General features: G+C 37.8%; 1 protein-coding gene across 1 annotated transcript in view; it reads right to left on the bottom strand.

Annotated features, from left to right (window-relative positions):
* LOC130081174 (centrosomal protein of 95 kDa-like) overlaps positions 1-27,477 on the bottom strand; it is a 239,192-nt gene that overhangs the window by 87,782 nt on the left and 123,933 nt on the right. The window contains exon 11 of the mRNA XM_056246135.1: positions 7,844-7,961. Within this exon, the coding sequence (XP_056102110.1) occupies positions 7,844-7,961 (118 nt within the window). The remainder of the gene's footprint in view (positions 1-7,843; positions 7,962-27,477) is intronic.

Genomic DNA, 27,477 nt, shown 5'->3' with positions numbered 1-27,477 from the left:
ATGAAAAAAATTATTTCATTTAATCAAATTACTTTGCCACGCGGAAAGACAGTAACACGCAGAGACCTTCACCCGCTGATTGAATGCGGCCATTGGATCGATTGAGTCGGGCTTACACTTGCAAATTAGTATGTACACAAGTGTTTGATTTATTATTTATATCACAACATTAAATACAAGTGTCTTTATAAAAATATATAATATAACATGAAATAGTCTCTTCAATTTAAATGGACACCAATACATTAAATCATGTCAGGAAACTTAAAACTTAAAATTATTTGAATATATTAAAGTTAATTTTTTTTAAGTATTAAAATGTAATGATCTATTGCCATTTCACAACTTTCTTTGTAAATTATATAAAACTTCAATGTTAGTGGATATAATAGTTCTACAAACGAACTGGTTCTGTGCATTTATGACTTCTCCATACGTATAACGTTTTGAGACACAAGATATAAGCATATTTGTCACAATGGGCCACACCAACGAAATTTCAGATCGTAAGAGCTAAACTCTTTAACCCTCTGGGGACCAAGAACACGCCGGCGCGTTTTGCTGGGGTTTTTTTCACATAGCAGCAACATAGACTTAAAATACTCCGTCATTTATGGTCATATAAATAAAATCAATACATGATTATAAACTATAGAGGGTCTTCTTTTTTTGTGTACACTCACATTAACATCAAAACCTTGTGTTTTTTTTTTTAATAAATAAAATAAACAGGCCGCGCTTTCAGCTCACTCTGTCTCCGCAAAAATCTTTCTGAAACATGTCTGGAAAATGAACGGAAACTCCGCTAATACTTATCACACAAACATGCAACATACGTCTAAAGAACGCTTTAAATTTCTACTTTTAAATAAAACAATTCACATTTAAAACAAATATTCTCCTGCAATGTAATCTGTCTGAAACTAAAGAGAAGTACAGTTTCTCCTGTTTCAGCTCATTATCGTTAATTTGTTCACACCCACTCGCAGAGCGCGCTATTCATAAGATAATGTGTTGAGGCCATATGCTATAGATAAACGCCCCCAGGCAAATGCTGTAAACTCTGTAAACACACTACATTTTTTAGTCAGATTAAGATTATGTACTATGTTTCAGGAATGGGACCATGTTGTGTGACTGTGCAAGCCTCTGTCTTTAGATCAGTGTGTTTACTAATGTGCTTTTTTGTCCTTTGTTGTGTATCTTTGGATTATGTTGTGTTGTAAATAAATCCAAACAATCTAAAAGCCATTCTTTTTTAAATCTCCTCATTCTTTGTGCAAGGCTCCTCGTAATGATAGGGCCTGATAGCACCTAATAGGGCCATTATGGGAGGGTCTTTGTCTTTCTTAGGTGTGAAATGCCATACATATTAATGAGAGATCACGCCGCCTCGCATAAAGCTTTCTCAAACAAAACACGTCATACACATTCTAAAAGACTTTATTGACTTATCTGAATGAGTAGTCGGGATGATTCTCACATAGTTTTGGAGCAAATATTCTAGACTATGTGATACAATTTTCAAAAGTCTTGTGAAGAAATAATCAATATGTGTTTTGTGGCCTTATTTCAGAAACTTTTATTTTTAAGTTTTTCAATAACCATGCATAAATAATATTCTCTCAAAAATACAAACATGTACATACATGTTGCACACATATTATGATAGCCCCGTTTGTGCTATATAAAGTGAATTTACACCTTTGCCATTAACATGTTTATAAATAACTGAAAAAAGCACAAATGTCAGTGCATGTCAAAACATCCCAAGGGCCCCAAAAACCCCTTGGTCCCCAGAGGGTTAATGGATCAAATTTCTTTTGATAACTTTTTGCATGGTCTAGGGCTGACATGGTATGTTTGTCAGAAAATTAGAATGATGGATACATTTGATAGATACACATAAAAATAAGATAACTGTTAGGGCTTAAAGAAAGTATTTAGAAGTTTATTTAGTGAAAAAAGTTCTTTATTATAAAGACACCTTGTGGCTGATTTTCATATAATTTGGTACACATTTGTTTTCACACAAGTACGAATGTGTCCATTTTTGTAACGGTAGGCCATTTAAATTTAACATTATTAGCTGCTGAAATTTGATTGGCTGCTGACAGCTATTTCTTGATTAGCACTTGACTTAATGAAGGTTCACATTAAATTAAATTTTGATCAAATGGTAGCATAGTGTTAAGACCCTAAGATATTTTGCATTTTAGCCTTGTCTGCCCCTGACGCTAAACCCTTATTGTAAATAAAGCTCTTGTTATTGGGCATCTTTCTGGTAGTGTGCCTCTTCCTTTTTCCTCTTACGGCTGACCCCTAGCAGTCGTAACAATAGTTATGACAGGACACGTATGTAATAAAATGCTTCTCAGAAATGCTCTTAAAGGGTAATTCCACCGGTGGAGACATGAATATGTATTGAAAGTGGGTCATATATGTAGTAGAATAGTAGCATAAATTTCTAATTTGGGTCCTTCTTGGCCGATAAAAGGCAGAAAATGACTTTTTAGTGCTTGTGGATTGTAGACAACAATCCCCATAGTGCATTGCAATGCTCAGCTCTGCAGGCCACTCCCACTACTCCGCCCATCAATCTAGACTAGAGTTGAGCTCCACTCTTCGCTACCGCCTGGAAATCATTTCACACAATTTCTAGTGAAGAGTTACTTTGCGAACTAATTATTGAATTACTCCTCGTTTTTGTTTCGAAATGGTGTGCACTTGCATAGTACCGGCATGTTCAGCCAGCACAAGGAAAATACACGGAGTAAGTTTTCATAGATTACCCAAAGATTTGGACTTGTGCAAAAAGTGGCTACGGGCTATCAATAACCTGAAGTTCGGAAAGGACACAGCCATTGAAGCACTAAAACATCTGACGGTGTGCAGTCTACATTTCAATCCAGAAGATTTCGAACCCAACCCCTTAGGATTGAAGAGACCCGCGCTTGTGAAAACCGCAATTCCGTCGATATTTACCTTGCCAGATGATGACGACAAACAGCCAGGAACGTCTGGAACTAGCAGTGCTAGTAGCACTAAACGCATTTGCCTGGAGGTAAGGTTCTTTCTGACTCGACTCTATTAGCAGCTAGTGGCTACTGAGAACACACACGAACATCCGTTTCTACCATAACTTCTTCAAAATCCTAATCCTCCATAATGCATCCGTCTGCGTATTCAGTACCTTCGTCCATATTTTCAAAAAGTTTCTGCCGGTGAAATCAAACGTACTGGCACTGATCTGTGATAGGTCTGTTAGCGCATTAGGTCCAACCGCCTATGGGCGGGTTTGAAAGGGTGGGAACTAGTGCTTGTAGTCTTTACAGAAATCCCCCCCTCTTACACTTCCTCCGACAATGACGTAAAATGACGATTTTTGCATCATTGTGGGAGGAAGTGAAAAAGGTAAATAGGGGATTTCTCTCGTCTCAGGGGAAAATGAGAGAGTGTTGCACGACCATTCAATAGTATGATTGGGTTTCTAACAATGGAAAGCTTAATGCAAATGGGTGGAGTGTCCCTTTAAGAACAGTCTTAAGCTTTGACTTGAGTGTCAAAAAATTCTTAGTAAAAAGTAGGTCTTGTCTGAGAGTAGGAGACTTTTATAAAGAAGCTAAAAGCAACTTTCAGCAAAGTCTAAGACTGATTCTTAAGTGCTGACTTAAGTGGCACTTCAGTGTTGTGAACTAAGGACTACAATGATGTCAACCCAAAATGGCCACCCTCAACCTCTGAATCAGCCAATAGTGAGCCTGCAAGGATGGTCACAGCACCATGACACCAATCATGTAATGTTGTTATAATAAAATCATTTAATTAAGACACTGAAACATTTATTTTAATATTACATTTATTTTAAAAAATGGATTTGCATTTTTCAAAATGATCAATAATTAGTATTGATGCTGTGTAATACTTTTCTATTGATATATGTCGTCTCATTTGCAGTTGGAGCAATGATGGGAACATGAGATCCATCAACGGCTCCAATAACCCCAGGGAAGCTTGCAATCCTCATAAAAGTGGCTTGCTTTTGCCGCATGATTTGAAGATCAGTTGGAAAGTCAATGAACTACCATACAGTGGCCAAAAGTGTTGATCAGCCTAGGAAAAATAACATCTTCACCCATTATCCAAATATTATTAAATTTGTTGTAAGCATATTGCTACGGAGCCCCTAAAGGGACCTTTGCAAAAATAAAAAAATAAAGACTATTGCGTGCGCACGCGATAGTTTCTCGTGCGCACGCGATACGTTTCTCGTGCCCACGCGATACGTTTCTCGTGCGCACGCATAACAATTTCCGGTTTGCGAACAATTTGCATCACTGTCATTACTATGAGGAAAACAAGAGCATGGATGTCAAAGTTTAAACTTCTCCTCTAGATTAAAAAAGACCAAAGTTTTATTAAACTGTTGGTTACAACGTGACCAATAAATCCTTATTTTTTAAGGAATTGGTTTAACAGGGATATTAATCATCTTATGAAGGTTTGATAATTATGGAAATATTTTAACATACGAACAATGTATGCAAATCCATAGTTTTCCTGTGCATTTTAAACAATTTAATTAAAGCTATTTCCTGATTCATCTTATCAAAAGTCATATTCAATTTAACTCCACATTAATGATAACTCCAAAATAAATGGCATTGAATTGATTGATAAAAAAATGCTATAATAAACATATTTGTACAATATTTCAAATACAAAATAAAATAGCACCAAGAGAATTTTTTTTGGAACTCTATTATTGATAATATTAATTGGAAGACTGCTTGGTTAATCCCCTTTAAATATTGCATTAATAATAAAACCAAAGAAATACATTTTAAAATTGTGCATACTATACATGTTAGAATTTTGATGATTATGGATTACAGCTATGAAAACCTTTTCACAATATTCTAAATTTGAATTTGGGGTTTTCATAAGCTGTAAGCCATAATCATAAAAATTATAACAAATAAAGGCTTGAAATATCTCACTTTGCATGTAATGAGTCTGTTATATATTAGTTTCAACTTTTAAGTTGGGGATGAATTTAAATATTTTTTATTATGGATATAAAATTTTGCCAACAATATAAATTAACAATGTATTCAAGACCTTTGTTAACATTGTTTTCATAATATACAATAATATAATTTAAAGTAAAATAGTATTTAATTTTTACTAAATTAAAGATAAATTCTGCCAATTCCTTCCAGAAATTTTGGATAATTTTGCATTAAAAAAACAAATGAGTCAACACCTCTTTCCCACTTTTACAAAAGGAACATAAATCGTCAATATCAGAGTATCTTGCAATTTCTTTGGTTTTATTATTAATGCAATATTTAAAGGGTATAAACAAAGCAGTCTTCCAATTAATATGATCAATAATAGAGTTAAAAAAAAATCGTAAAAAGAAAATTATATCCATAAGCAAAAATATTTAAATTCATCCCCAACTTAAAAGTTGAAACTAATATATAACAGACTCATTACATGCAAAGTGAGATATTTCAAGCCTTTATTTGTTGTAATTTTTATGATTATGGCTTACAGCTTATGAAAACCCCAAATTTAAATTTAGAACATTGTGAAAAGGTTTTCATAGCTGTAAGCAATAATCATCAAAATTCTAACATGTATAGTATGCACAATTTTAAAATGTATTTCTTTGGTTTTATTATTAATGCAATATTTAAAGTGGATTAACCAAGCAGTCTTCCAATTAATATTATCAATAATAGAGTTCCAAAAAAATTCCTCTAGGTGCTATTTTATTTTGTATTTGAAATATTGTACAAATATGTTTATTATTGCATTTTTTTTATCAATCAATTCAATGCCATTTAAAATTAATTTTGGATTTATCATTAATGTGGAGTTAAATTGAATATGACTTTTGATAAGATGAATCAGAGTAGGGGAAATAGCTTTAATGCGAAATTAAATTCTTTAAAATGCACAGGAAAACTATGGATTCGCATAAATTGTTCGTATGTTAAAATGTTTCCATAATTATCAAACATATTCATAAGATGATTAATATCCCTGTTAAACCAATTCCTTAAAAATAAGGATTTATTGGTCAACCAACAGTTTAATAACACTTTGGTCTTTTTTAATCTAGAGAAGTTTAAACTTTGACATCCATGCTCTTGTTTTCCTCATAGTAATGACAGTGACGCAAATTGTATGCAAACCGGAAATTGTAATGCGTGCGCACGAGAAACATATCGCGTGCGCACGAGAAACATATCACAATATGTTTCGCGTGCGCACGCGATAGTCTTTATTTTTAATTTTTTTGCAAAGGTCCCTTTAGGGGCTCCGCATATTGCATAGTTGTGCTTGGAGTCAATTGTTTTATTTGTGATAATGCAATGAAACATTAAATCATGCAAAGAAATTATGAACATGCAAAAACAAGAGATAACCAGTGAAATATTAATAACTGATTATGCTGTTGTCAATTTATTATTTTCCTGTGAGCATTTTTGTTTCACTAAAACATGTAGCTGTAGTTTGCTTTTTTGCCAAATAATTTTGTCAGATAAATACTTTTACTAAGTTTAGTGTTTTGTTCTTCCTTCATATTTTAAAATATACAAAAAATAAAATAAAATAAAAAGTTTGATGGATTAAACAAACTTGTAAGGTCATTAAACAAAAACCTTTGCACATCACTTTTGGCCACTACAGTATGTTTGGTGTGGTTAGTGCCACAATAGTGCTAATTAAGACCCTGCTTACTGTGGACTGATGGGCCCAAGTCATCACCAGTGCACTGCTGCATTTTTCCAGTTGCCAAACATTTTTATTATTACTGTCATTACTGCAGTCAGAGCAGTGATTTGTAGAGTGGGAGAAGTTATTCAATTTCTTACAAGGTCAGTTACAAAAAGAATACCTTTATGATCAAGCCTGTATCATTTTATCAACTCCCTGTCATCATATACAACATAATATACATACACATAATTCCAATACATTATATCTTTGTTGGAAATTGTGTGGTCTCCTCCTCTCCGCTGCCATCTAGTTACTCCTAACTAGGTTAGGATACCTCTCCAGCTCTCTTAAAAAAATTAGGAGCTGAGACCTAGTCTTAACACTTAGGAACCTTTAGTCTAGGAATTAGAGTAAAATTACGTAATTCTTAGAATTTTGAAACACTTAAGTCTAAAATATTAAGTCTAAATGGCTTTATACATACATTCCCAGATTTTTAGTTGTAGCACTCCCTTAGGGTAGATTCTGACGCAACTTGGCGTGCAACCCCAGAATGATCTGTTGTCTAAGTGTTTAGTTAAAAACAAGGATAGTTGAAATAAATTCTGACATCATTTACTCGCCCTCAAGTTGTTCCAAACCTGTATGAATGGTTTTCTTCTGTTGACCACAAAAAAATATATTTTGAACAATATTGGTAACCAAATAGTTGATGGACCTCATTGACTTCCATTGTATGGAAAAATACTATCGAAGTCAATGGGCCTATCAACTGTTCGGTTACCATCATTCTTCAAAATATCTTCTTTTGTGTTCAGCAGAAGAAAGGTTTAGAACAACTTGAGGGTGAGTAAATTTTCATTTTTGGGTGAACTATTTTTTTTAAAGGAGATATACAGTAGGTCAATTAGTCAAAATAGGCGACTCGATAGACAGTTTAATTGACATATCATTGCGATGCTTTGATAAATGCTTGGGATAATGCATGGCAAGTTTCAATTGAATCAACAGCCTAGAAGTTAGAAAAAGTAGTTTTTTTATTCTAGACCATATAGCTCTAGAGTTTTGAACTAAAACAGCAGATAAACTCACAGATTGAGTTACTGACCAGATCAAGTTCCTCCAGACGTTGAGATAGTTTCTCCGACATATCATGTAGTTCTCGCTCTGCCTCCTTATTCCTCTGGCTGCGCAGAGACAAAGAACTATCTCCATCGCTTTTTTGCCTGAGGGAAAGAGAGAAAAAATATGTCAAGAAATACTAAAACAATTATTTTTTGATTTTGGGAAGCTGTCCCCGTCTCACTGAACTGCATTCTGAGTGACAGGAGTGAGTGATTAATTGTATTTGAGTGCCATATCAGTTTCAAAGGCTATTTGATGGCAGGTACAGGTAATCAGACAATTGATAAATACAGCACATAAAAGGGTCAATCAATTCTACACAATTCTCTGTTACAATTCTATAAAAGATTTTTTAGCGTGAAAATACACTGTACATATAATAATATAATAGATTCCAGCTATTTGAATACAGTGAAATATTACAGTGACTGCAGTATTTGAAGTATGCTTACTTTTACTGTACCATAAAAGCCTGTATTTTACATAACACATTTAACAGGTGTGAATTATTATTCATATCATAGAACTTTGATATATAAAAATAATTTACAAGTGCAAGAAATATGTCAATAAAACTGCTTGTGAACAACTTGTCATGTACTTGGCAATATGCGAATGGGCGTGAACGGCCCAACCCCCTCATGAATAATTAGGTGGTTTTCACCTGAGAAGACAAAGACCCGCATAATGAGCCTTTCATTCAGGTGTGTCAGACAAGAAAGAATGCAAGGACAAAATATATATATATATATATATATATATATATATATACACACATACATACACACACACACACATATATATATATATATATATATATATATATAAAATCAAAATATAAATGAAAGTCAAAAGCACATTTTTAGTCATACCTGGAAACAAATCCTGTTCAAATAGGTTATATGGGCCATTCTATAAAATTGGTTCAAAGTTAGAGTTGGAAACATCTTGAAAAGAAAATGGTCTTTTTCCATAAATCTCTTATAAAGTATTATTTTTAAAAGTAGGCCAATACATTTGTTCATACATATTTCAAAGTTAAGGATTCATTATTTTGATATAGCCTAGCTTGCATTGGAACAAACACTATAACAGTTGATTCATTTATTTTTGACAAAACATACTATTTAACATATGAGCAGAAACTGTCTAACAAAAGCTTATTTGATGTCTATTTTAGAGTAAAAACTTTATAATCTATCCCAAAACTAGTCAACGAAATGTTGTCATTACAGACACTATTCTATATCGCGATTAGAACAAATCTCAGTAGGCTATAGCAATATAGTTTGGATGTGTTCATGTAAAAACTTTTACTAATGTAGGAGCGAGAGTGAATGAACGCACAGATGTGATGTACATCTGTAGTAAACAACATCGCGCGCGTCTGTGTCATTCATTTACACACAGACACGCAATTCATATTTAAACAGTCTTTGTGCAGTTTACAGACACTATTCAATAACGCGATTAGAACAAAGCACTTAAGAATAAATAACTTACTACATCAGCTGAATCTGTTGCTCCTCGAAATGAAACTACCAGCACTTCTGAGGTAACTTTTCCAGGATTATTACGATAGTATTATTCCTCACAGCGCAGCAAGACGAGGTAAAGTACAAGATTCGTATTAAACTGGATGTTTTATCCAGCTGATGTGGGCGTTTTCATGGCTTGCCTCAACATTTGCATTTGAATAGCGCGTGCTCTCAGTGGGCGTGGTCACATTAACACATAATACGCTATAATTAGCTGAAAGGAAAAAGACTGACATCTCTCTCTTTTCATACAGATTACATAAACTGAGAATATTTGTTTTTTATATAAAGTACTTCATTTAAAAGAAGAGAATTTCAGCTTCATAACGAAAAATCTTTCGTGCCCGTGTGACAAGTATTTACTAGGGGTGTAACGATATTCGAACCGAAAAACCGCGATACAGAACCCACGATTCGAATCGCGATACTCTCATGGCGTACCGAACACGCCCCGCCCCCTGCTATGTGTACACAACAAATTCAGTTTTGTAGCCTAACCACCATTAACACCAATAATAATAAGCAAGGTGTAATCTTTCAAATTCTGACTATTTGATCACGAAATTCAAACAAAAAATGCTGTTTTGCATTGTCAATAAAACAGCATAGCTTGTCACTAGCATTATATTTACCTCAGCAGAAGTCATTCAGTGTCCACAACTTGTTGGTTCCTAGAGAAATGAACTTTTGCACTAAATAAATGCACTATATTAGCCTATATATTATATTTTACTTAACATGTTAATCTTGATTATTTAATGTATGTTTAAAATATCTTTCATGAAAATGACAACAACTGTGTCAATTATTATATTTCAATAACAAATTAGAGTAAAAACATAAGTTAATGCAAAAACTGCCTTACGTTCAGTTTACATGTTTTCATACAATGTGTTGGGTGTTGATTATTATATCTAAAAAATAAATAGCATCTGAATGTAGGCTAAAAGTCTAGGCTCTGTTGTTAACCTTTAATGTTATAGTAATGTGCGGCTCCCTATATAGTTTACTAGCCTGGTTAAAACCAGACCATTCTCAGTTGTAACTGAGTTATGGTCCGGCAAAGCTTCATAGACAAATTTCCAAAGGGGCGTCACCAACGGACGTAGCTCAAATGCCTCTGGTCGCCCAGACGAACGAGCAGACACTGATTAGCTACTTGCTCTACGTTTATTTAAAATTAACAGCAAGACAACTAGAAGTGAATGTGCTTTCCATTAAATAAATCACACACAGTAAACAAAACCTTAACAAAAAAACGTAGCAATTTAGACGCGCAAACTGGGTGCCGGTGCGGTGAGATGTAAAGTTAGTAGCCTACATGTTCGGGCAGATTCGGCTTGAAGTCGTTCATCCTCGGACGCGGCGCTACACGCGCTGTTACAAAAAAAGCTGTGCACACAGCCAAGCGAAATGGGGTCTTGCCGGTCTTGTGCACCGAACGCGTCATTTTTGCAGCGCGGACCTTCGCGCTCGTGCGGACGCGTCGAGTATAAACAAGGCTTTACTCCGTGTCAGCGCGCTCTGATCGGTAAAGGGGCAGAGATTTCAGACCTCCGTTTATTAAGGAGATCTCCAAGATTTCTCTTCTTGTGAGGGGGTGCACAGACCTCTCCTAGTTCTAATGACGGTGTTCAACTATAACTGTCACACCCCTAGTTCCGTCGCTGTGTTGTCGTCATCGTGTAAAGCCCGCCCCAACGTTTCTGATTGGTGCCGCGATTTTGACGGATTAGAAATGGGCTTGAATAAACACTTTGCCAGACTAACTTGCAGAGCAAATCTAAATTTGCTGGATGTTGTCTGGGTTTTCCCAGGCTAATAGTTTACAGCATTAGCAGATTTTTTTTTTTTTTTTTTTTTTTATTTAACCTTTGTTTAACCAGGTAAAATCAGTTGAGAACAAGTTCTCATTTACAACTGCGACCTGGCCAAGACAAAGCGAAACAGTGCGACGAAAACAACAACACAGAGAAACACATAGAAATAAATAAACATACAATCAATAAACCAATCCATATACAAAAGCAGAATATATTATAAACAAGTGCAATGATCAATAAACAGCTTTGACAGCTGATGCTTAAAATTGGTAAGGGAAATAGGAACCTCTAGTTTCAAGGATTTTTGCAATTCATTCCAGTCATAAGCAGCAGAGAACTGGAAGGAATGGCGACCAAAAGAAGTATAAGCTTTGGGGACAGCCAGTAAAATATACCTCCTAGAGCGCATTCTACGTGTGGATGTCGCTATGGTTACCAGGGAGCTGAGATAGGGCGGAGATATGCCTAATAAGGACTTATAGATGACTTGGAGCCAATGAATTCGGCGGCGAGTATATAGTGAGGGCCAGCCAATAAGAGAATAAAGATTACAGTGATGAGCAGTGTATGGAGCTTTAGTAACAAAACGGATAGCACTATGATAAATTACATCCAGTTTACTAAGTAGAGTTTTGGAGGCAGATTTGTAAATAACATCGCCAAAATCAAAGATTGGTAGGATGGTAAGTTTTACAAGGGCATATTTGGCAGCATAAGTGAAGGATGCTTTGTGACGAAAAAGAAAGCCGATTCTAGATTTAATTTTAGATTGGAGATAGTTAATGTGAGTCTGAAAATTAAGTTTACAGTCTAACCACACTCCTAGATATTTGTAAGAGTCCACATATTCTAAATCAACCCCTTCAAGGGTAGTGATGGTAGTTTGGTTAGCAGCTATGGGCAATGTTCGATTAAAAAGCATGCATTTAGTCTTACTAGGATTTAAAAGCAGATGGAGATCACGAAAAGCGTATTGTATGGCGTTGAAACTAGTTTGAAGATTAATTAACACACAATCCAAAGAGGGGCCGGATGTATATAAAATGGTGTCGTCTGCATACAAATGTATCAGCGAATCACCAGCAGCACTAGCAATATCATTAATGTATATAGAAAATAGGGTCGGCCCAAGAATTGATCCCTGGGGCACCCCCATAGAGACTGCAAGAGGACTGGACAGCAGACCCTCCGCTTTTACACACTGAACTCTATCTAAGAAATAGTTGGAGAACCAAGCAAGGCAGTCACTTGAAAAACCAAGGCTGTTGAGTCTGCCAATAAGAATACGATGGTTGACAGAGTCAAACGCCTTGGCAAGATCTATGAAGATGGCAGCACAGTAATGTCTCCTATCAATAGAGGTTATGATATCGTTAAGAACCTTAAGCGTAGCTGAAGTGCATCCATGACCAACTCGAAAACCAGATTGCATAGCAGAGAAAATACGATGGGATTCAAAATATTCAGTGATCTGTTTATTAACTTGGAATTCGAAGATTTTAGCAAGACATGGCAGGATAGATATAGGTCTATAACAATTTGGATCTAGAGTGTCTCCCCCTTTGAAGAGGGGGATGATCGCAGCAGCTTTCCAGTCTCTAGGGATCTCACACGATACAAAAGAAAGGTTGAATAGGCAGGTAATCGGAGTTGCAATAATTTTAACTGATAGTTTTAAAAAGAAAGGGTCCAGATTGTCAAGACCAGCAGATTTGTAAGGATCCAGATTTAACAGCTCTTTCAAAACATCAGCTGTCCGGATTTGTGTAAAGGAAAAATTAGGAAGGCTTGAACAAGTTGCTGCGGGAGGTACAAAGCTCTCCGAAATAGGAGTAGCCAAATGAAAAGCATGACCAGCCACAGCAAAATGCGTATTAAAATTTTGGATTATCATGAATTTATCTGTGGTAACAGTATTTCCAAGCTTTAATGCAGTGGGCAACTGGGAGGAGATACTCTTATTCTCCATAAGCTTTATAGTGTCCCAGAACTTTTTGGAATTTGTACCACAGGATGAAAGTTTCTGTTTAAAAAAACTAGCCTTTGCTTTTCTAACAGATTGTGTATATTTGTTCCTTGTTTCCCTAAAAAGTTGCATATCGCGGGGACTTTTTGATGCTAATGCAGTGCGCCACAAGATATTTTTATGTTGGTTAAGAGCAGCTAAATCTGGGGTGAACCAAGGGCTAAATCTATTCTTAACTCTCAGTTTTTTAAAAGGAGCATGCTTATTTAATATGGTGAGAAAAGTACTTTTAAAGAAAAACCAGGCATCATCTACTGACGGAATAAGGTCAATATCCTTCCAGGACACCCGAGACAATTCGAATAAAAAAGCCTGTTCACAGAAATATTTTAAGGAACGTTTGACAATAAAAAGGGGTGATCGATTGACCGCAAACCCATTTCGAACACAAGCAATTAAGCAATGATCGCTCAGATCCTGGTCGAAAACAGAGGAGGAATAATTGTGGGGCAAGTTAGTCAGAATTATATCAATGATAGTACCCGCATTTACGGATTTAGGGTTGTACCTGGTAGGTTCATTAATGATTTGTGTAAGATTGAGAGCATCTATCCTAGATTGAAAAGCAGCCGGTGCATTAAGCATATCCCAGTTTAAATCCCCTAACAACACAAACTCTGAAGAAAGATGAGGGGCAATCAATTCACATATAGCATCCAGAGCATGGCTGGGAGCTGAGGGAGGTCTGTAACAGGCAGCGATAGTGAGCGACTTATTTCTTGAAAGATGGATTTTTAAGAGTAGAAGCTCAAACTGTTTGGGCACAGACCTGGACAGTATGACAGAACTCTGTAAGTTATCTCTGCAATAGATTACAACTCCGCCTCCCTTGGTAGCTCTATCTTGGCGAAAAATGTTGTAGTTAGAAATAGAAATTTCGGAATTTTTAATGGCTTTCCTGAGCCACGATTCAGACACTGCTAGGACATCAGGGTTAGTTGAATGTACTAAAGCAGTTAATAAATCAAACTTAGGAAGAAGGCTTCTGATGTTGACATGCAAGAAACCAAGGTTTTTCCGGTTACAAAAGTCAACAAATGAAAGCGCCTGGGAAATAGGTGAAATACTGGGGACTATAGGACCTGGGTTTAACTCTACATCACCAGAGGAACAAAGAAGAAGTAAAATAAGTGTCCGACTAAGCACTTTCAGAACTGGTCTTCTAGTACACTGGGTAAAAAGAATAATAGGAACAGATTTCCGAACGTGGTAGGGTAAATTGAAGGCATAATATATCGCCAAGGGTTTATTAAAATTTGAGTTCAATGGAGGAAGACCCAGGCGTTGAGTAATAAAGAGAGAAATTGCATCTCTAAAAACACCAGTTAAACCCGGCAAAGTTTCTGCATGTGTGGGGGGTGAAACAAAGGAGCTATCAGAGACTTGTTTAGAAGGACTAGAGGCTCTACAATAAAATAAAACAATAATAACTAACCTAAACAACAACATACAAAGCATATTTAGATAAGAAAAGGGGCAAAACAGATAAACAAAATAAACAAAATAAAATACCAAATAAAATACCAAATTATACCATATAAATAAACAGACCTGCAAGCATCAATAGTGAAGCCGAGTAATCAGCATCTGAATAGCAGCAACGATGCAACTGTTCAATGGGCACTGCACTAAAAGATCACAAGGCACTACACCCAGAGCGCCAGCAGTCCGGGGCTAGCAGGCCAAGGCCAACGGATGAAACTTCGACGATCACACACACCGGCAGATCAGCCACAGCGGCCCGACGGAACTCCGCGCCGACAACAGAAGATCCAGGCAAGCCAACTAGGAAAAGCCTGCAGTAGCCAAAGCTAGCAGGCCGAGGAATAGCGGACGAAGCTTCAACGTCCACGCTGATAGATCATCCGCAGTAGCTCAGCAACAAAGGTCCAGGCAGGACGGCAAGGTAAAGTTGCGATGGCCGCGGCTAGTGAGCCGAGGGCAACAGTTGAAACCTCGTCGACCACGCCGGCAGATCAGCCGCAGTAGTTCAGTAAGGCTCCGCGCCGACAACAAAAGGTCCAGGCAGGCCGACAAGGTAAAGCTGCGATGAAATCAGTAAATCCAGCGATGCGAGAGGGAATACAACCCGATACGTGACAAGCGCCAGTTCGGTGGCGCACTGCACAGACCGACCAACACAGATCGAACCAAAAGCTGATGCAGGCAAAACCGTGGAAAGGACCGCTAGCAGAGGCAAATAATGGTCAATAGCTAGTTTGCAAGCTAGCCAACAGGCCAACCTCTGACTGCAGTTCAATTCAGTTAGGTAATAAAAATCTTAGATCCGTAAAATATATGGAAAGCCAGACTGATTAAAAACTATTTAAAAATCTTAGACGGAACATTAGACAAGACAAACAGAAACACGTCTGCACTGTGGCGCCATCTTGGATTGGATTATTGCGATAAATCCTTGCAAAACGTTTTTTAATCCTTGCAAAACGTTTAATTGTAATTTAATTAATTTAAAGACAAAGCCACAATTTTTTCATTAAACCACTGTTTAAAAAAAACTAAATAAAAGCAATTTTAGCTTTCTAAACCGAACCAAAACATCAAAACCGTGGGAAAACCGAACCGTCAGTTTTGTGTATCGTTACACCCCTAGTATTTAATTAGTTACAGTTAATTTTCGGACGCGTTTCAGAATGAACTTCACTGACAGAGAGAAGGCAAAATTCGCATCATGTTTATTTTTCTTTATTTGACAAAAAGCAGAACACTTTGTTTTTATTGTGAGTATCCACAAAAAAAATAGACACTTAACAGGAACTAATGATGTACAACACTTATATGTAAGATCAAAATCAACTGAGTAATTTGAGTCTCTTTTGCACTGATAAGGAAAAAAGTGAGCTCGTCGTGCCAGCGCGATAGCCAACCCCAGAGGGTTAAACATTTAATAAATTTGTAATACAACAACTGTATACAGTAAAATAAGCACAGGCTCAGTCCTGACATTTATTATGTTGCATACAAGTACTAAATTTGCTCCTATGAATATGAATTATTTTTTCTGCTGACTGCATTAATCTGGCACACCTCGCAATTAGCTGTAATAATAGTCTGCGTCCAATGAAATGCAAGCTCTTGCAGGAAGTAGTGTAATTGTTCAAGTTTAGAGTGAGATTTATTTCTGATTTCATAGAAAATCATCTGAACGAAATTAACCAGTTAATAAATGGTTTCCAGTTTTTAGGGGCCAAGCCCCGAAGGGGCTGAAGCACCTATTGTATCTGTAAGTTTTCTTATTATTATTATTCCGTAAATGGGAGTCTATGGCAGCCCTATGAACCGTACATAGGAAAATGATGAAATTTGGCACACTTGTAGTGATGCTAATGAATAGTAATTGGACCAATTTTTGACCCTCTAGGACCAACTCTATAGCGCCACCACCAGTTCAAAAATTCAACATTGAAATGGTTATAACTTTTGAACCCTTTGATCTAGAGACATGAAACTTGGTACACCTGATTCCTCTCATCATTCTGATCACAACCAATACCTTACATTAAGACCCCGCCCATTACAGTAGTGGCCATTTTGAAGAGTACAGTACTCAGTTTTTTTGCTACTCCTCCTTCAAATTTTGTCCAATTTTGTCCAAACATTTGTTAAAATGATCTTTGAACTTAGCCGCTCAGAAATGACTGAACAGATTTTTTTTATTCATCTTTGTTAAAAAGTTATGATGTCGCAAACTTAACGAGGTCGACCCAAAATTGGTTCAGAAGCTATAGCTCGGCCAAAGTTTGATCAATCGAAACGAAAATTGGTACGCTTCATCGGAAGCATGGTCTGAGGGTCCATGCCAAAGTTGGGAACAGCGCCACCTATGGGTGATGATATATGAAAAATAGCTATTTTGGCAAATAACTTTTGAACAGTTTGTCAGAAAATCATAAATGTGGTATCTATGGATTCCATGTGTCATGTCGATTCTGTGGATACCGATTTTGCCAGGATTGGATGTTCCACGTGTCAGCCATTTTGAATTTTGTAATAATTTGCCATATCTTTTAAACTATTTGACATATCAGCACAAAGTTTGGTAGGGATGATCGACACCATGTCCTGAAGGGACATGAAAAGATTGAACACAGCGCCACCTACTATTCCAGAGATATAAGTTTTTTTGCAAAAACGCCTATAACTTTTGAAAACATTGTTCAAATTTTGATTGCTTTATGTCATTATGTTCCTTGGTTTATGCCGATTCAGACGATATCTCATTTGTCATTTTCCAACAATGTGACTGTCCACCATATTGGAGCAAATGATAAACAGTTTTCTTGCTACTCCTCCTTCAAATTTTGTCCAATTTTGTCCAAACATTTGCTCAAATGATCTTCGGACTGAGCCGCATAGAAATGACTGAACAGATTTTTTTGCTATACTGGAAAAAAAAAAGTTATGATGTCGCAAACTTAACGAGGTCGACCCAAAATTGGTTCAGAGGCTGTAACTTGTGAACAGTTTGTCACAAAATCATAAAATTGGTGTCTCTCGATTCCTTGCGTCATGCCGAATCCGAGGATATTTATTTTGCCAAGATTGGATGTACCACGTCATAAGCTACATTAGCATTGAGCTAGCTTAGCATGCTAATCTGGTTAACCTGCTTTTGTGTGCTCATTCTTACACTGAAGGATCTCCTTTGCAGCCTGTGATTGTATGTCCTCTGAGTGGCGCAGTCTGCTAAACAATGTGTTACTAATCCCGAGCCGTTCCGGTTGTGGTTTCAAGCCCCATGTTATACAACTTCAAATCATTGTGTAATGTTATGTAATTTGGAGCCAATTGCTGCAGTTTTACCTTTAACAACTCAAGTCTCCGTAAAATTTGAACAAACCACTGTTTATGACTACCATGCTGTGTAAAAAAAAAAAGGTTATAGCTTTGAAGAAATTCTAAGAATTTAATATGTAGCAACTGTTTAACAATAGGAATTTTGATTTGAACAATTGGTAAGTTGAATAAGTTTTCAAATTAAATCCAAATATGTCAAACATGGTCAAAAGGTGCTTGGCCCCGCAATCACTGCTTGCAGTTATATTTTTTAAATGTTTTCGCTGTAGCAACTAAAACCCAGTTTATTCCACTGTTTTCAGTTTCACTGTTTGAAATGGTTTGCTGATTGATATTTTTTTTTTTAAAGCAAATGCTCCTCGGAGTCTGCGACAAGGCCCACAACAAGGGAGGACATACATTGCTGAAGGCTGTGGGAGTGTCCCGAAAGCTATTGTTTTCATATTTTATTTTATTATCCATACCTTATAAACTGAAATACAAAAAAAATTTGTTTAATAATAATAATAATATTAAAATTATATCTCAAAGTATTCTTATTCAAAGTATTCTGATCTTTATCTGTGACGCTTGACATTTAGCTCGGATGCATTCCATTTCTCTGGATCATCTCTGAGATTTCTACACTTGATTGAAATCCATCTGACACAAATTTAATTGATTGGACATGATGTAGAAAGGCACACAGCCATCTATATAAGTTCTAACAGCTGAAAATGCATGCAGGAGCAAAAACCAATATCTGACTCATTTGCTCCATGGAAGGTTTCCAAGAGCGTTGTTGACACCATAATTCTTGAAGAGAAAAGAATTTGTAATTCTTAAACTGAATTAGTCTGGAACAACCAGGAACAACAATTCCTAGAGCTAGCCAAACTGAGCAATCCAGAAAGAGGTGACCAAGACCCAGTGTGGCGATGGGAGAAACCTGCAGAACCTGCAACTGCAACACTCCACCGATCTGATGATGTAAATTTCAATATTAATATTTTATTTTTATTCTCTTTGTATTATTTATGTGATTGTAACTGCAGTTTAAATGCAATTATGCCACCTCTGAGACACAAACAGTCAGTGTAAATATACCTAAACGCCACTTCAGCTGTAACTTCTCTGCCACTTCTGCAGTGCAGAACGGCTTTGTTAATACACATTTCATTCGATTGGTAACAACCATATAGTGTCGTCTTATTGTAAGTTAATTTATTGATTAAAATGTAAGAATTTTTATTTTTATTTTCCTCTAAAGGTAAAATACCCATGAAATTGCCCATTTTAAGGGGGGCAAATTTGTGATCTCTTGCTATCGGAAACTTGAGAAACCACATATCGAATCAAACGATGTGATTATCAGCATGTTTTTATCAGTGGTCAGTCTTTGTGGGTCGTTCCTAGAAACCACCAATGAAAAATGTTTTTGCATCCATATTTGACCACAAAGTATACAAGTTCCCAGTTCCCAACCTTGGGTCTGCGCTAGAGGTCTACACGGGTCCAAAAATTTGTACCCGAACCCGAAGAGACCAGTAATGTGCTACACGGAACCGACCCGGACCCGTCTATTATTTCAAAAGCTGGACCCTGACCTGTGCAGATCCGAGAAATGCCATAAATGCACTACCCGGAACCGACCAGGGTATTTAGTGGGCATTTACACTGAATACTCACAGCAGACACGCCACTTCAAACCGAGCGTTCAAATCAGAGGCATAAAATCAGGATAGAAAAAAAAAACCTTTTATTTCTAAATTATGACCATTTTCAATGTGAAAATCATACTAACATTATAAATGTGCACCCCAGGAAACATTATAAAACAATAAAACAATGCAGTGACCTCTTTAATACAGTGGGGAGAACAAGTATTTGATACACTGCCGATTTTGCAGGTTTTCCCACTTACAAAGCATGTAGAAGTCTGTAATTTTTATCATAGGTACTCTTCAACTGTGAGTGACGGAATCTAAAACAAAAATGCAGAAAATCACATTGTATGATTTTTAAGTAATTAATTTGCATTATTGCATGACATAAGTATTTGATACATCAGAAAAGCAGACCTTAATATTTGGTACAGAAACCTTTGTTTGCAATTACAGAGATCATAGGTTTCCTGTAGTTCTTGACCAGGTTTGCACACACTGCAGCAGGGATTTTGGCCCACTCTTCCATACAGACCTTCTCTAGATCCTTCAGGTTTCGGGGCTGTCGCTGGGCAATACGGACTTTCAGCTCCCTCCAAAGATTTCCTATTGGGTTCAGGTCTGGAGACTGGCTAGGCCACTCCAGGACCTTGAGATGCTTCTTAAGGAGCCACTCCTTAGTTGCCCTGGCTGTGTGTTTCGGGTCGTTGTCATGCTGGAAGACCCAGCCACGACCCATCTTCAATGCTCTTACTGAGGGAAGGAGGTTGTTGGCAAAGATCTCGCGATACATTGCCCCATCCATCCTCCCCTCAATACGGTGCAGTCGTCCTGTCCCCTTTGCAGAAAAGCATCCCCAAAGAATGATGTTTCCACCTCCATGCTTCACGGTAGGGATGGTGTTCTTGGGGTTGTACTCATCCTTCTTCCTCCAAACACGGCGAGTGGAGTTTGGACCAAAAAGCTCTATTTTTGTCTCATCAGACCACATGACCTTCTCCCATTCCTCCTCTGGATCATCCAGATGGTCACTGGCAAACTTCAGACCGGACTGGACATGCGCTGGCTTGAGCAGGGGGACCTTGCGTGCGCTGCAGGATTTTAATCCATGACGGCGTAGTGTGTTACTAATGGTTTTCTTTGAGACTGTGGTCCCAGCTCTCTTCAGGTCATTGACCAGGTCCTGCCGTGTAGTTCTGGGCTGATCCCTCACTTTCCTCATGATCATTGATGCCCCACGAGGTGAGATCTTGCATGGAGCTGTTGTATTACAAATTTATTAAATGTTTAATTTAGGTTCCAATACAATAGAATATAAACTGAGAAAGTTCTGTACATTGTGTTTTACATTTTAAGGTTATGATGATGATGATATCATGTTAATAGGGGTGTAACGATACACGTATTCGTATTGAACCGCTCGGTACGAGGCTTTCGGTTTGGTACGCATTTTTAAACCGAACGGTTCGTTGGACTATTTTTCCTGCCGACCAAAATTTCGTTATTTCAAATGTAGGCGCGTGGCAAGCGCGCTCATAATGTAAGAGACGCTGGCGTGACCACAACATTGCCCAACATCAAATGGCAAATGTAATGTAAGCGGAACGAAACTGAGCTACTCGTTATTGTGTGGTTGACGGACCGTTTATCAGTTTGGACCAATGCAGCGCGAGCCGATCTTAATCAAGCAGCACTGTTACTACACAGCGAAATCAAGTAAAGGAAAAAATTTAATTTGCCACTGAAGTAATAACATCGCTGCGAGATCTAGTGAGAAACATTCACATTTCTCCGTTATTAACGGATCAAACAGCGCTGACGTGGAAATCAGGAAGAAACATTGTGCCATGAATGAACTATTCAGTGTCCACAGATCAGCAACATTCACCATGGATTTACTGTAGTAACACTAACTGTAACCATGGAAGTTTGGCAGGAATAGTAGGCTATAATGCTTTCAAGTAACATTACGTCGGTTTTATTTCGACATTATGAATACAATTGCTGCCCTCAAATGTTAATCTGAACTAAAATAAACCTTTGTTTATAACTACTACAATATTACATTTAATTTTGTCCAAGGAGCTGTTTTGTTTTATATGCTCCTAAGAAAAGTCAAGTATAGCTCCATCATTGCTCAAAGTAAAAACATATCATACTTTATGGTGTTAGTTTTAATAAAATTAAAATAATTAAATCAAGGAAATTTCTCTGGCATTTCTTTCTTTTTGCTGTATCAAAAACGTACCAAACCTTACCGAGTTTCCAACAGTTTTGGTGCCGTGACCCGGATAGAGCTACTCAGCTGAATCCAGATTGAAACTTCAAGCTCAACAAAGATCTGACTGAGTTCCAGACTGAATCTTTCTGTACAACCAAGGGTTGGTGAGTGCTACTCTATCCAAAATAACCTTTAAGACCAGTACAAATTTGTTATCCTCTGCGCCGTCAGAGATAACAGACAGCTGTAGAGTTTGGTTAACTAAGTTATCTTTTAGAGATGAAAGTTATCCTCTGTTCAGGCAGGAAAGATTAGCATTACGTGTTAATATTGGTTATCCTCTGTTTAGGCAGGAAAGATTAGCATTACGTGTTAATATTGGTTATCCTCTGTTTCAGGCAGGGAAGATTAGCATTACGTGTTAATATTGGTTATCCTCTGTTTCGTCAGGGAAGAATTGGTTATCCTCTGTTCAGGCAGGAAAGATTAGCATCATGTGCTAATAATTTGGTTATCCTCTTTTCAGGCAGGGAAGATTAGCGTAAAATGCTAGTAATTTCTGTTATCCTTTGCTCTGCCAAGAAAGGTTAACAATAGTTGATCTGTGTTAACAAGTGTACCCTCTGTTGATCAGAGAAGTTTTAATGTTTTTGATTGTGTGATAAAGAAACTCACAAAATGTTTAGAAAAAATGCTAGACTGATCCCCACAACTGAAAAAGGTGGTTTTGTGACTCCTTTGTGGTCAGATAGCGAATTCAAATCACTGTTAGGAGTACAAATAAACCTAATAAGTCACTGAGAAAGTTAGACAAGAACTAACACAGAAATATGAGATTCATCCAGACAAGACTTGGTCGGTAGATAAGTGTAAAAAGGTACTAGGAGCGAGTGTAAAAAGGTACTAGGAGCAAGTGTTCGCAAGAACAATGTGAAAGGGATTATCTGCTGCCACAGAGAATTTGGTTTAGCTATAGCTACACAACAGTCTCAGCGTAACTCAGAGCTAAAGAATCAGATCAAAGAGCTCCGTGCTAGAGTATCCTCTTTGACTAAGAAATTAAACCGCAACAAAGATGCAGAAAAAACTGATGTGGAAGAAGTTAGTCAGCCTGATAACAATTATCCTGACTCACAAGCTTTCTTTGAAACAGATGTAGCCATCCAATCAGTAACTGATGAGCCTGTAGATTCAGTAAAGGAATGTGGCGCTAGGAGAAGATCTCAGGGAATTGAGGAAACTGAAAGTGCTCCTCCCAACTCTTCTGTTGTACAAATACAAACTGTTGCCAAAGCGCTAGGACCTAAAGATATAGAGTGACTATCCCAGAGCATACCCTCAACACGCACACATTTTTCTGAACTTAGAAGAGCATTGATCAGTAAAATGCGTCTCTACGACATGTCGTTGGCAGAAGTCACACAGCTGATGTCGCAAATTCTAACTGAATCTGAATCTGTGACGGTGTTTGGTCTTACAAGATTAAGTTCGGGCGCCAGGGGTAAAAACCACCACAATTATTTAATTAATCACTCATTATAAATATTACACAGAGATGATATCACTTAAGAACAGTGTTGGGAACGTTACTTTGAAAAAGTAATTAGTTATAGTTACTAGTTACTTCTCCCAAAAAGTAACTGAGTTACTAACTGAGTTACTCCACTATAAAAGTAACTAGTTACCAGTAAAAGTAACTATTGCGTTACTTTTTCGTTTCTCGCCCCCGTAACCCCCCCCCCCGGCCCCCACCTTCTCAAAGCGTGTTTCATAAGCCAGATGAATAGAGTGTACGACAACAAAGACAAGTACCTGCACAGAGGTTTGCATTTATTGCAACTCAACGTAAACGACAGCGGATGGACATACACTTCTCAAAATATTTTTTCAAAAAGAGAAATACACAATCTAACAGAGGCTTTAAACTGAACTGAAAATGTATATGGATTTCTTCAATAAAACTTAAAAGTGCATAAATGCATCCGTTCATTTTGCATTTGTGCAATCATTTATCCACCCAGCCAACCCAGTTGTCTCACCAACAGCAAAGACAGTTACCTGCACAAATTTTCACTTAATGCAACTCTAACTTAACAGAACTAGTACACAATGGATGGACATAAAGTGCTCCAATTTTGTTTCTTAAAGAAAGTAAATAGCTTACAGGAGTGCAAATTGAACTGGAAATGTTCATGGGTTTGTTAAATCCAACTCTAAACATGTATGCATTCCTCTCCCATCCACCCACCCCGCCCAGTCATGTCAACATTTTAGCTCTGAAACCAGTGGTTGTATCGCAAGAGAAGCAGCTTCTCAAACTTGTGGTCAGAGAGTCTGTTTCTTTTTGGTGTGAAAACCAGCTTCCCCAGGCTAAATAGTCTCTCCACCGGAGCACTGGAAGGAGTGGCAGCATTATACTTCAGGGAAATTCTCTTTATAAGGGGAAATCCATGAAGTGAGTCAATCCCTTGGGCTCCTGATTTCAAATAATCTGCCACTTGACTTTCCGCAGTAGCAGAAGTGTCGTCCTCTTCATCAAAGGAGAAGAATGCATCCTCAACAGTTGAGCTGGTACATGTGGGTGTGGTGGTGCTTGTACCTTTATGCTGGTCTTCACTTCTTACACTTGCACGACATACCGCCAGCAGCTCTGCTTTGGCCTTGTCCTTTCTTTCTTGGGTTCGCAGCCAACGTAACTTAAACCTGGGCAGAGTCACAGCAGCCAGGAGAGCGCTGTCACTGTCCAGCACCTCTGCAAATCTTGTTTTTATTGCCTGAAATGACATAAAGCAAAGAACACATTACTGACTGTCTCTATACAAAAACAAACTCTCTCTCTCTCACTCACTCTCACTCTCACTCTCTCTCTCTCTCTCACACACACACACGCACACACACAATTTTAAATGGTTAATCGGTTAACCGGTTAACCATGGACACCCCTAAATTATACACATCTATACAATTATACACATTATACACAATTTAAAAAAATGAAAAACTACAGATATGTAGTTCTTACCTCCACAATTGCCTCTGGAAGGTCCACAAGTATTTGAAGCCCACTCTTCAGCTCAAGGGTTTTCATCATCAAGGTCTCCAGGGTAGGTAGCAGTGTGCCGAGGTAGCAGTTGTCCTCTCCCTGGAGGATATCTAGGGCGACTGTCAGTGGCTTCATTGCAATGCAATATTCCTTCAGGAGCTGATGCTCTTTTTCTGTGATTGCTTTCGAGCCAAACTTGGATGAGATGGTAATGAGGTCCACTATGGGAATCTTGCAAATCCTAGCTAGAGCATCATAGAAAGAATTCCATCTGGTACTGCAAGGCACTATCAGCTTCTTTGCAACCACATCCTCTACTGTCTCTGCGGCCACTGTGGAACGACTGGCCTTATTCCACAAGGCTGTGCATTTTGCAGTTGCACTTCTGTAAAGTGCCTTCTCTGGTCTGGAGAGAATCCACTTTTCAATGTCAGAACATGACACAAGGTTCAGTGTGTGTGATGCACACCTGTAGTGTGGTGGTAAATTAATCACATCATCATCCTCATCAACACGGGCTTGCAAGACATCATTTATGTCAACAAAAGTAACCTCGTCATCTTCCTCAGAGTCATCCTCCTCAACTGACTGATATTTCTTAAACGCCTTAACGAAATTCGAGCCATTGTCAGTGACAGTTGCCGTTATTTTGTGCGAAATGCCATAAGACGAGTGGATGTTGTCAAGTTCTGTGGCAATACTATCGTGGGTATGACGGCCCTTGAACCGTCGGCATGCCAGGGCAGCTTTTTTTCCGTTGCATGTTTACTGGATGCATCCAGTGTGCAGTTACGCCTAGGTAGCTTTTGTTATATGCTGTCCATATATCTGCAGTTGTAGCCAAGTATTCCAGTTGCTCGAATTCTTTTTTTAGCTCAGCATTCATGTTAGCATATTCGGTATCAATGTAATTCGAAAACGTCTTTCTACAGGGCGGACCGACGCCTCCTTTTCTTGGGATTTTGCCTATCAACGCCCTGAAAGAGTCTGACTCCACTGTTGATATAGGAAGCATGTTTTCCACAACGTATCTCCCTATCAAGCCATAGAGCTCTGTCTGAGATAGTTTCTGGGGAGCAGAGGCACTAAAGTCAAGTTTTTGTTGCTTGCATGGGGAGGCTCCTTCCTTGTTAGCGGATCCTTTGTCAACACTAGCCCCCCTACTACCTGTGTATTCTTGGGCCACTAATTTGGTTGAAGCGTGAGCCGTCGAAAGGTGCTTTATTAAGTTGGAGTTGCTAACACAAGAACATAATGTGCACTCGACGTGCACATTTTTACCTTTAACCTCAGTGAGTTTGAAATAGTGCCGATATTTCCATCTGGAAAAGGCTGTTTTGCTGCTGGAGTCCTCCTCACTCTCCATCTCTCTGTGTGTCCTCCTGTAGCACTAAACAGTAAACACCCGCCACTGTGAATGCGGAAACACCCACCTACCCAATTTCTCTGATTGGCTGAAGACGTAATCTTACTATACATCAGCCAATGGGTTATCTCATCCTCCCTTCTCTCATGACAACACGCGCACGAGTCCTATCATGAAGTTTAAAAAAAAAGTTCATTGTGCGACTAGAGTAACGCGCAGTAACGGGGTGTCGACAATGATAACGGCGTTATAGTGACAGTCAAAGTAATTAGTTAGATTATTCGTTACTGAAAAAAGTAACGGCGTTAGTAACGCCGTTTATTTCAACGCCGTTATTCCCATCAGTGCTTAAGAAACAACAGAACAAGGAACCAGAAGAAAGTCAATTTAATAGTTACTATTCAAGTTCAATACCAGTCATATTGTATCCATTCAGTACATCAATACATTCCATTCCAAAAGTAATAAATAGAATGGAAAACTGATTTAATGAACTTGTTCTACTAATTTCAGACCCAGGAACATTTACCTTTTAATTACCTTACAGTAATAAATGAATGACAGATAAATAAATAAATAATAATTCAGCTAGTTAAATGCAATGCAATAAAGCTTATGCAGAAACGAAACGAATCAAAATACAATAAAGCCATCACATAAGTGGAAAACAAGCAAAAAAAAAAAAAAGGTTTGCTTACCATGTCACTCATTACTACTGGGCCTGAAATACAATTCATTACATCACACACAATATTTTCAAAGTAATTCGGCAACTCGAGCGCCAAAAATAAACCCCAAAAGTAAACTCTTCCTACCACAAAACCTCCTCAAAACACGCTACCTATAATGCCCTGAATCTACATCTAAAGCTCAAAATAACCGGATTGGAAACAGCTCTCTCTCAAACGCTCCACTCACACACAAATCACATGCTCCATTTACACGCAAAACTCGCTCTCGAACCAACTTTCCAATGCTTTACGAAATTCAATGAGGGAAACATATTCCTCAAAATATGAATCGCAAAACTGAAAAAGTCCGCAGCATTAACACATCAATGTAGCACGGCCTTCAACAACCATACTCACAAACCGTCCGCTAACATGACCATGACCGCGAATAACCCGCGCCTGACAACAAAG

This window comes from Rhinichthys klamathensis, unplaced genomic scaffold, assembly GCF_029890125.1.
Source record: "Rhinichthys klamathensis goyatoka isolate OS25496 unplaced genomic scaffold, OSU_Roscu_1.1 h1tg000036l_1, whole genome shotgun sequence".
NCBI lineage: Eukaryota > Metazoa > Chordata > Actinopteri > Cypriniformes > Leuciscidae > Rhinichthys > Rhinichthys klamathensis.
Note: the sequence above shows the minus strand (reverse complement) of the source record. Positions and strands in the feature narration are given on the sequence as shown.